Raw genomic sequence first — 11,629 nt, forward strand, 5'->3', positions numbered from 1 at the left:
TTAAAGAAATAAAATTAGAACAGTCAGATAGTTGGGAGAGTGGAAGTGAGAAGGACAGGAGGCTGTGAGCAGGGGGTGAGAAGAGTGTAACATTTACTTCACCTCATGATGCAGACACTGAACTTTCCTAATAAGGAGTTTTGTGTATCCATTATCTGCCCCATCACCTGTATCTTTCCCATCAGGCTCTCCAACAGCACGGATTCAGAAAACCAAGCGGGCACAGTAGAATTTCTCCTCCTGGGTCTCTCAGAGGACCCAGATCTGCAGCCCGTCCTCTTTGGACTGTTCCTGTCCATGTACCTGGTCACAGTGCTTGGGAACCTGCTCATCATCCTGGCCATCATCTCTGACTCCCACCTCCACACCCCCATGTACTTCTTCCTCTCCAACCTGTCCTTGGCTGACATCTGCTTCATCTCCACCACGGTCCCTAAGATGCTGGTGAACATCCAGAGACACAGCAAGAGCATCAGCTACACAGGCTGCCTCACCCAGGTCTGCTTTGGTGCAGGTTTTGCTGGATTGGAAAACTTTCTCCTTGCAGCAATGGCTTATGACCGTTACGTGGCCATCTGCCATCCACTCAGGTACACAGTCATCATGAACCCCCGCCTGTGTGTCCTGCTGATTCTCTTGTCATTGACCATCAGCATTATGTATGCCCTGCTCCAAAGTTTGATGCTACTGAGGCTGTCTTTCTGCACAAACCTGGAGATCCCCCACTTCTTCTGTGAACTTGTTCAGGTCATCAAGCTGGCCTGTTCTGACACCCTCATCAATAACATCCTGGTATATGTGATGACTAGCCTGCTGGGTGGTCTTCCTCTTTGGGGGATTATTTTTTCTTATATTAAAATTGTGTCCTCTGTTCTGAAAATGCCATCATCTGGGATAAAGTCTAAAGCCTTTTCCACGTGTGGATCTCATCTCTCAGTGGTCTCCTTGTTCTATGGGACAGGATTTGGGGTGTACATTAGCTCTGCAGTCACAGACTTATCCAGAAAGAGTGCAATAGCCTCCGTGATGTATTCTGTGGTTCCTCCAATGCTGAACCCCTTTATCTACAGCCTGAGGAACAGGGACATGAAGGAGGCCTTAAAGAAACTCATTCAAATGTCTTCCTTATGATTGATTAGTTCTGTGCTTTGTGCTTTCATTTCTAAAATGAATCAGTGTCCAAAGAGTTGGATATTGAGCCAAAGAGTTCTCTTCTACCATTAAGCTCTTAGGGTGCAATGCTTAGGCCCTTTTCTGTTCTGGGTATTTCCACTTAGACTTGGAAACTGACTGGGGTCTTCAATTGTTTGGGATTTTGAAAACTCACGCAACCTTTTTGAGTTTAATTCTGTGATCAGATTCCATAGAGGCAAAACATAAACAAAGGGTTCTAGCTATAGAGATTTGGGGGTATTTCTCGGAGGAATGTGAGTGACAGTAGGACATTAGGACAAAGGATGAAGATAAGTAAGCATCTCAGTATAGGAGGAGGATTAGCCTCTACTTCAACCCATGTACACGGCCATTTATGGCTTCCCCAAATTATTGCAATCTTAGTTCCTGTTTTATAACTCATGATATTCTAAACTTTGTCTCCAAGGCTGATAATTACCCTGCCATTTTAGGTTGATCTCAGGTAATTCTCAGAGATTATAGGAGCTATGCAATGACAGTCAACCATGACAGTAGGTGGCGGTCAGCTCAGGGGTTATCAATATGCCATTTACATAGCAAAACCACACCCACTAAACTTGGCTTCCTCTTTCATGCATTTGACCTAAATTCTATATTGCAGAATTTGACATAATTATGGAATGTTTGAATTTCATGAAGGAGAATGGGTTCTAGCTCAAAACATGGAAAACACTATTAACTGAGTTAGCTCACACCATGAAGCTGATCATCCCGAGTTAATTAAATTTCACAAGCTGTACCTCCACACACAGTGCAAGCCCCTTATTCACTCCTCCTCCTGTTAGTTTCACCCTAATGCTGCCCCACTGGTCATTGAAAGCCTGGCTCAGTTCCAGGGGTCATATCCCTACATTTTCCAGAAAACAGAATGCAGACTCTGTTTTCCTTAGGTTTTGTTGCAACAGAGAGCCAGCCATCTCATGGAGTTATTAAGAAAACATCCTTTCACATATCACAGTCCAGAATCAGGACCTTTGCTCCTTTGTAAACTAATCACTGTGAGATGAATGGGGTGGTATTCTAGGTCCCTATGATAAAAAACTCACCCATTTATCTACAGCCTGTGAAACAGGACATGGAGAAGGCTCAAACTCACCAAGGCATAAATCAATACATGAATAATAGTAATATTAGTAATAATAATTAATAATAATAAATAGAAGATCAGTAGAGTAGAATGAGCAGATCAGGAGAAGGAAGAAAGGAAAGGGAAGCTACTAGGAAATGAACTGAATCACGTTATACTTGGTGCATGTCTGAATATGGCATAATGAATCTCACTACTATGTATTATTATAATGCACCAATAAAAATGGTGAAACACTCATCAAATCGTCTTCTACCTTGTTGTTCTTGTGTCACTTGATTTGTACGTAGGCTTCTTATTGATTGCTTTCTTCTGTACTCATGAATGGATGTCAGCCTCAGTCAACGGGGGCTGCATTGCACAACACCGTAGCCTGGGAAGGTTCAATAGGGGACCTTTATTTCTCTAAGGACTGGGTGTTGCAAATTCCAAGATCCAGGTGACAGATGATCCAGACCCTGGTGATGACTCTTCATGTGGTTTGCACACTGCTACCTGTTTGTGGTGTCTTCTCTTAGCAAGGACAGGAATTTCTCCACTCTTCCTCTTGTTACAAGGCCATGGATCTCAGAGTGAAGCTCCATGACTATAGAAAAACCTAAATAATTTAACAAGTTCCACCTCCTATCACTATTAAATATGGGCACAAATTTAAATAATCAGAAAAGCATTTACCTGTTGTAAAAGTTACACTTGTAAGTAAGAATTTAAAAAAGGTTTTAGAGCTTTTTATTACCACAGCAACAGTTTTGGCTGACTGATGGTCTACAGACGTTAAAAGGTGTGATATTAGAGCAAGAAAGATACAACAATAGTATTGTTTAGAAAAGGAATTCCAGAAAACATTCACCTGTAAATGAACAGTTTATTTCTGAATTGACCTTACAGGAAACAGATGGATCATTTAGTCAAATGCCCTAAGAAAAAGAAAATGAATTTGACACATGTCTTGTGTCAAGGCAAAAATAAATTTCATGTGGTTTCAACCTAAACTGGGAAAGGTAAAACAAAAAAATCCTTTATTGAAGAAAGTACAAGTTTCAATATAGAGACCTCCTGAGCACAGACCATGAGGGGAGGTATTTACCAATTAAACCATGGGAATTCTGCACACTGTGGCCAACTAGTGAATACCATGAGGCACAAGCAAAATGAGACAATGTTAAATATGTATGTATGCTATACATATATAGGTTGGCTATACCAATTATATAAAGAACAAACATGAATTGCCTTTTTTAGGATATATGAAAAATTCAGTAGATGTATCACAGATACATACTTCACAAGACAGAAAAATAAATGGACAATAATATGTGAATGCACTCTAAACCTCTTAATGAGATAAACAAATTAATCAACTGCCATTTTGCATCCTTTATATTATCAGAGTAATTTAAGTATTAGAGATAATTTGGAAAATCAGGAATATTTATTGAGAAGGTAAATTGATTCAACTACTTAGCAGATCCTTTGGAACTATGCAAAAATGAAAATCCACTCCACTACAACCCACAAATCCACCCCTCTATAAAACCACCTTTTATTTCCTACATTAGACATAGAGGAGAATATGGAAATGACTTTACTTATAAGAGAATAAAATAGATAAAACATTTTATTACCATCAAAAATATTCCTCAGTTCTACTGGCACCATAATGGGAATATTTGAAATATAAGAGTAACTGCCACACCTAAGAGCACAAGAGATTCTGAGGTGAAGTGATGAGAGTAACAGGGAGACATGGAATCCAGCCACTAAGTTTGAAATGGAAGCACTTTTATGTAATAAATTGTACAGTTATATCTGCACTGGAGATGCAAAGGCATTAGAGGTCTATGGGAATGACAGTTGTGTAAGGGAAAAACAGTCAAGTACCGACCACATCAATACAATCCACTTATGACCTGTGTGATTACCACATATTTTTCCTGTGTTTTCTCCCTTCTGGAATCACTTGATTACCTGAGAGCCCAGATCATCCACTAATGTTCCTCCTCTACAGATCCCCTGTTGCAAACAAGTGCCTTGCAGCAATTTGTCATGTAAGTTAGTCACAGTGACTGAGACGGCAGCTGGACACTGAGGTCCACAACTCAATGCACCTCAGAGATGTGATCTGCTTCACCCATGGGAAGGTCACCCACCAGTGGACCCACGGAAGGACACTCAGTTTCCTGTCTCTGAGATCATGTCCAGGTGTGACACCTGATGGCAGCATGTTCTGCAATAACCTGGGGACCTAGAGAACCAGTCCCAGGACGTGGCCCCTTCGTGGAGAGAATCACTCTCTGTTCTAGTGTGTTCCCTGTCTCTGAGTCATTGCAGGAAAACTCGAGTTATTATTTGAGCTCTTTAACATTAGGTTTTCTCTTCCTTATTAGGACTGAAGACATCTTCACTGATGAGCTTCATGACCTATCACACCACTGACATCATCTAATTATGCAAATGTCATCAACAATGAAGCTGAGGGTGGTGGATGCTAGTTCCACCTCAGGTGGGCATGGTTTGCCAGGACAGGGCTCAGTGTTTATTTCCCAGGTCATGAATGTTTATTACTTTGCCTCACATTACACTAGAATGTACTTCTATTGGCCCTAAACACATCGGCAGGCAGAAGATATATGTAAAATTCAACAATAACTTTATTCAAATATTTCCTGTCATATCTGAACCTCATATTGCCTTCTTCTGAGCATGCAAAAAAAAGTTTAAATTGGTGGTGGAAGGCGCACATCCAGGAAGTGCAGACAGACAGACTGGGCCCGCAGGTCCTGGTCAGGAAGGGGGTTCTAGGAGAAGGCTCCAGTGTTGCTTCTCCACTGGGCAGGGCTGTGGAGTGGGGCGGTCACAAGCTGAATCTACGCAGTCTCCACACCCCTGGGGCTCAATATGCAAGCTCCCTGTTAGACTAGCAATTTCACTACCACTCTGATCCCTGGGGTGAATATCCTTAAAGACCAAGGAAACAGAAGGGAGGCTTTCAGGCTGGCTTGTCCCCTGACCCCAGAAGCCAGGTACAGATCACCCAGTTCTCTCCATTGTTTCTTCTCCCCTCCATTCATGGTGCCTTGCAAGTGAGGCCCATGGCAGTTTTCTAGTAAACCCCAAATATATACTTACCAACAAAGAAAATGTAGCTCTTTTATATCTTGTAGACTGAGAGACCTGGACAAGCACATATAGAGGCAGGGATTCATGATGACCATGTAGCTAAGGGGTTGGCAAATGGCCAAATAGCAGTCAAGACCATCACTGCAAGGAGAGAATTTTCTAAGACAGTAAAAACCAAGACAAAGCAGAGCTGAGAGATGCATTGTGTGTAAGTGATGGTCTTTTTCTGTGCTTGGATGTCTACCAGCAACTTTGGAATCATGCTTATGCTTAAGCAGATATCATTAAATGAGAGGTTGGAGAGGAAGAAGTACATGAGGGTGCAGAGGTGAGAGTCAGAACTGATGGTCAGGATGATGAGCAGCTTTCCCAGGGTGGTGACCAGGTACATGGACAGGAACAGGATGAAGAGGAGGGGCTGCAGTGCTGGTCCATCTGTCAGGCCTGGGAGAAAGAATTCTGAAACAGCTGTTTGGTTTGTGGGTTCCATGTTGTAGATGAATCTTGTGAAATTGATGGGATGAAAGGTAAAAATCAATGGACCAGCAGGTGCAGCATCACCTAGGAATAGATTAGAATCACCCTGGTAGACTCCTCCATCTTTAGATTTCAAGCCTCCAGAAGTATGAGTATGGACATTTCTATTAAGACACCCAGTGCAAGGTAATCGGTTATGATACTCCTACCAACTAATATACTCACCACAATCCCTGCTCAACACACACAAGAACACAAACACATTTCAGAATATTTTGTAGGTCATTAAGTTTAAGAAGCAGCAGATTTCTGCTGTGTAGGAAAAGTGATGTCTCCTTGAGGAGGAAAGTTTGAGGCATTCCCTGAAGGGGTCTGAGAGTGAAGGGCTGTCTGCTAGCAGCACTCAACTGCTGTGCTGATTAGTCCATCTCTCCTGGCAGGAGATCCAGACGGCTCATCACATGCCTGTCATGCTTGTTTTCCTTGTGCATTGCCTATTTATTCTCTCTTGGATGAATCAGAACATCGCGGAAGAGGGCTCTGGATAGATGGGGTTGATGATCCGAGTGAGTCTGCAGAAGTGAGGCTCCCTAGGACTGTGCAGAAGGGCAGTCACAGCACCATCTGATACATCAGGCCATCTTCAATGCTGGTGAACAGAGAAGCCAGAATCAGCAAGACTCAGAGAGGCAGGGGTTAATAGTAACTACATACCCAAGGGGTGACTGACAGCCATGTAGCCATCACAGGACATGACTGCAAGGAAACATTTCTAAGGCAGTAAAAATGAAGACAGACCATGACTGGAAGAGACATCATGCTTAAGTGATGCTGAGGTCCTGTGCTCGGATGTTCCCAGCATCTCTGGCATTATGCTTGTGTTTAAATAGATGCCAGTTAAGATGAAGCACAGCTGGGTATGATGGGGGGAGTCTTCTACATGCATTGTTAAAATAATTTTCACTTCATTCTGTGAGTAACTATCATGAACCATCCAGGGGCTGTGTGTGGACCACCGCACATGGAGTCTAGTGGATAGGATCATCTGGTGTCTGGGAATGACCAGTGGACATTTCTTCTGGTTAACTGCCCTGACACATGGTGAATTCCTATCCCACTCTGCCATGTCCCACACAGCACCTGAGATGGGTGTAACCTGCCAAGATGTCGATCAACTGCTGACTGCAAAATATCAGGAAGCAAGACTCCGCCCTTGAAACTTTATCCCTGCCTGTGATGCACCCCCTTAAATAAACCACTGGAGCCATCTTCTTTTGTCTAGCTCCAACTCTTGTGTGGACTGCTTCTATCAAGGGCTCCACTTTTGAAAATATATTTCTGACTCTTTGTCTTTTGTTCTTCACTAATTATTTTAGACTTCAAGTTCTCAGCTGGCTTCCACCCTCCTCAGCAAGAAGAACTCCCCAAGGATATGCTGACTATTGCTCTTTATAAGTGACCATTTAACAATTTTCATAATTATCTTTCATTAAAGTCTGATGTAGCATGAAACCATCTCAAATATGTTACAAAAAGGAAACATATTTATTCTTGTTTTACTTTCATTTGAATCCCTAATTCAGGCTTCCTGAAATTTACACAAAATTTGCTTATGTATAAAAGTTCCTGTGTCCATGTGAATTTAGCAAAGCACTGTCTATTATTAGTTAAAAAATAATTTCTTCCTGGTGCATTGTCAAAGTCTTTGTTTTGTAAGTTTTATTTTAAAGGACACAGCTGTACATGTTTACACGGTGCAGTCTGATAATTTATTACGTGTGTACATTGTATAACAATCAAATCATTCATGGGGAAATCTAAAACATTGATCTCATAGAAATAGAGAGTGAAATAGTGCTTGCCAGACTCTGGGGATGGCAGGGAGGAGGGAAAGGTGAGGAAGTGTCAGTCAACAGGTGCAAGGTTTCAGGTGGAGAGGAGGAAAAAGTTCTGGGGTCCTATTGCAGTATGGTGACTGTGATCAATAATATTACATGCTATATTTCATAGTGGGGTCTTTGAAAGCAGAGAGCATGTATTACCATATTTATAACTGTGCTTAAATTCATCTCACAGCTTTTAATTTTCACAGATCAAAATAAAAGTTCAGTCACTATACATCATGTGCATTGAATTTGAAAATGCAGCATACTTTAAATGTGTTAAGAATATTTTTAAAAAATATCCTCCATGTAAATTTTTCAGATTGCATTTGTGTATGGGTAACTGCAGAGAAACCACAGATAAAGAGCTCTGGACGACTGTGCTTTTATCATATATGAAATGGCAGACATGATAATTTACTTGATGACTATAATAATCATTTCACATTGCATACTTTAAATACATACAACAAAAGTAAATGAATGGGCTACTCACGTAAGAGATAATTACATTGTGAAATCATCATGTGTCTTGCAAATATATACAGCATTGAAAATGAACTCTTGACACACAATAATGTCAGTAAATCTCCAATACATCAGGATGAGTAATAGAAGACACAGTACATAAGATATAATTCAATATTTGGTACTAAGAGGATTGAACTCAGGGTGTGCTCTTCCACTGAGCTACACCCCTGGCCATTTTATTTTTTTATTTTGAGACTGGGTCTCATCAAGTGGCCCAGGCTGACCTAGAATATTTGCAATGCTTCTGCCTCAGCCTCCTGCATTGTAGGCATTACAGGCTGTGTACCACTGTGCCTGGCAGAATTAAACTTCTAACAAGCTAAAATGCAGGTAAAATTGTGAATCATATCATAGGTCAAACACATGAAATGCTGCGATACACAGCAGCTAATACACAATTGAATTTTAAGAGTGGACACTCTGGGAGAGGTATCGTGTCAGAATATGGCACCTGCAAGCAGTCCAGACATCCAGTGACCATGTGGGGAGCCAGCTGGTGGATGAAACTGGCTCACACAGAGATATATGGACTCCAGGGTGCTGGACATGGAGATCCATAATTAACTCTAATTTATTCAAGATGATTATCTTGTTTGATCAAAGTTGAGTGGCATTTTTTTTTCTTATTTGAGATAGAGCCATCCTCCTGAATAGAATTCTAAAATTTTATAGATACCCCAAATCTGTGAGTAGACAACTCAGCCCAATTTCCTGGATGAGAAGCTAAGTGCAGTACGTGCTCTTGGTACTGTGCAGGCAGAATACTTATGAGCCTCTGAGCTGTGGCCTCAGAGAGGGTTGACAGGCAGCAATGCACAGCTGCTCCGTTCTGTGGAGAACTCAACAGAATTCCGTCTGGATAATCAGTCTTCAGAGCCCCAGTGAGAAAGGCCAAAATGTATTGGATATTAAACTGGTAATAACATCAGGAAGCCACAGACACAGAGCTCTACATGGGTTGAGATGAAATCTAGTCCTTCAGCGACATCAAGATCTTTCCTTCACTCCTCCCTTGGACCTGCTCTCTCAAACCTTCACCTGAGAAATACCCCCCAAACACTATAGGAAGAATCCTTTGTTTATGTTCTGCTACTGAGAAAGACAACCAGTGGATCAAGGTCAGAAAGATCACAGGTGTTTTCAAGAAAAGACAAAGTCAGATTTCAGATCAAAGATGAAATATCCACAGCATAAGGGAGTTTAATTATGGTAGCATAAGGATGTGATGTTGGAAGAACTCACCATTAGTCTTACCTGGTGTTCTTTCATTTGACTCATTCTACAGTCTCAGGAAAGGAGATGTTCCAATGAGTTTCCTCAAGGCCCCCTTCATGTCCCTGTTCCTCAGGCTGTAGATAAAGGGGTTCAGCATCTGAGGGACCACACTGTACATCAGTGAAGCTATTGCACTCTTTCTGGTTGAATCCGTCACTGCAGAGCTAATGTAGACCCCAAAAGCTGTCCCATAGAACAAGGAGACAACAGACAGATGAGACCCACAGGTGGAAAAGGCTTTATGCTTCCCCCCAGATGATGGCATCCTCAGAATAGAGGAGACTATTTTGATGTAAGAGTAAATAATTCCAAAGAGAGGAACACCACCTAACACGCTAGTCACTACATACACCAGGATGTTGTTAATGAGGGTGTCAGAACAGGCCAGCTTGATGACCTGATCAAGTTCACAGAAGAAGTGGGGGATCTCCAGGTTTGTGCAGAAGGACAGTCGCAGCAACATCAGAGTGTGCAGGAGGCCATCTGCAATGCTGATGGTCAAGGACAAGAGAATCAGCAGGACACACAGGCGGGGGTTCATGATGGCTGTGTACCTGAGGGGATGGCAGATGGCCACATAACGGTCATAAGCCATTGCTGCAAGGAGAAAGTTTTCCATTCCAGCAAAGATCAGGACAAAGCAGACCTGGGTGAGGCAGCCTGCATAACTGATGATCTTGCTCTGTCTCTGGATGTTCCTCAGCATCCTAGGGACTGTGCTGGTGCTGAAACCAATGTCAGTGAGGGACAGGTTGGAGAGGAAGAAGTACATGGGGGTATGGAGGTGGGGGTCAGAGCTGATGGCCACGATGATGAGCAGGTTCCCAAGCACTGTGACCAGGTACACGGACAGGAACAGTCCAAAGAGAAGGGACTGCAGTTCTTGGTCCTCTGAGAGTCCCAGGAGGAGGAATTCTGAGACACCTGATTGGTTTTCTGGTTTCATGTTCTGAGGAGGAGGATGGGGAAAGTAAAGGTCATGAAACCAAATGGGTGTGTAAGGATCCCTTATTTTGAAAGGCTTTCACATATACTTTGTGAAGGGAGTATTACCCCCCTCCCTCCTTCTCTCCCTCCCTCCCTCTTTTTTCTTTCTGTCCTACTCTCTACTACATTAGTTGATTGTCCACAAATTTTAATTGCCCATTCTTTTCCACATTGTAGCAATGACTAGAAACAAAACAGACAGTCATTATTGGCCTTAAACCCTGAAAATATCCCAAGCCTCAAACCAGCAGGGAAACCAATAACAAACTATATTAACTCTAGGTAACCCAAACCATGTCTGTCAGGATTTCACACACCCGAGTTAGATTCTGGTTTCAGTGCTAGGTTCACAATCAACAATAAGTTTTCCACTGTGTGATTATACAGGCTCCTCATCTGTATAACGGGAGCCACGATGAAGCTTGGTGGGAATATTGTGAGGATGTGCTGTGAGGAAAGCTTCAGGGACAGGACTGGGCATGAGACACTCTGGATCTTGGTATTGTTACTTGCTTCTGCTGTGGACATGACCAGACTGCCTGCACCAGTCATAGTAGATGAGAAGTGATGGTTGGGACAAATGTATAAGATGACAAATGTATAATATATATATTATAAAAAAATCAAAAAGTTATTATCGTTGCTATTTTTGAACTTACTTGAATTTTGTTATGGTACATGTGTCTTTTAGGAAAGTTTTCTCTTATTCAATTTGTATTTGTGTTGCTATATCCAGGTTTATTTATTTTTTATCTAGACTTATTGTTATATATACATGAGATATGGGATATAATCATTAAATATCATTGGTGTTCATTGAGTGGTTTGCTTTTCCTGCTTGTGCATATGTGTGAGATTCTCAGGGGGAGATTTCATAAACTCACTCTTCCCAGAAATTTGCAGTTATCAACTAAAGATGTGGAATTAATTGTGGTATTTTCATACATGGACATGGCATAGTTTGGTACATTTCATTCCCCAGTACTTTCCATTCTCCTTTCCTTCACCCTGTCTCTACATACCTTTTCTCTACTCCATTGGTCTTTATATTTTTTTGAGTTTCCTTTTTTTATTC

The 11,629-nt window shown here is 41.8% G+C and overlaps 2 protein-coding genes across 2 annotated transcripts; one reads left to right on the top strand and one right to left on the bottom strand.

The window, feature by feature from the left end:
• The first annotated feature begins 297 nt into the window (after positions 1-297).
• Positions 298-1,131, top strand: LOC114107469 (olfactory receptor 7G2-like). Its single transcript, XM_071603905.1, has 2 exons — positions 298-652; positions 938-1,131. Exons 1-2 carry the CDS (start codon positions 298-300, stop codon positions 1,129-1,131), a joined length of 549 nt encoding a protein of 182 aa, XP_071460006.1.
• An 8,440-nt stretch (positions 1,132-9,571) lies between these two features.
• On the bottom strand, positions 9,572-10,513 carry LOC114107468 (olfactory receptor 7G2-like). Its single transcript, XM_027954888.2, has one exon. The coding sequence runs from the start codon at positions 10,511-10,513 to the stop codon at positions 9,572-9,574; it is 942 nt and encodes a 313-aa protein (XP_027810689.2).
• Between the last annotated feature and the right edge of the window lie 1,116 nt (positions 10,514-11,629).

Source organism: Marmota flaviventris, chromosome 1 (genome assembly GCF_047511675.1).
Source record: "Marmota flaviventris isolate mMarFla1 chromosome 1, mMarFla1.hap1, whole genome shotgun sequence".
NCBI lineage: Eukaryota > Metazoa > Chordata > Mammalia > Rodentia > Sciuridae > Marmota > Marmota flaviventris.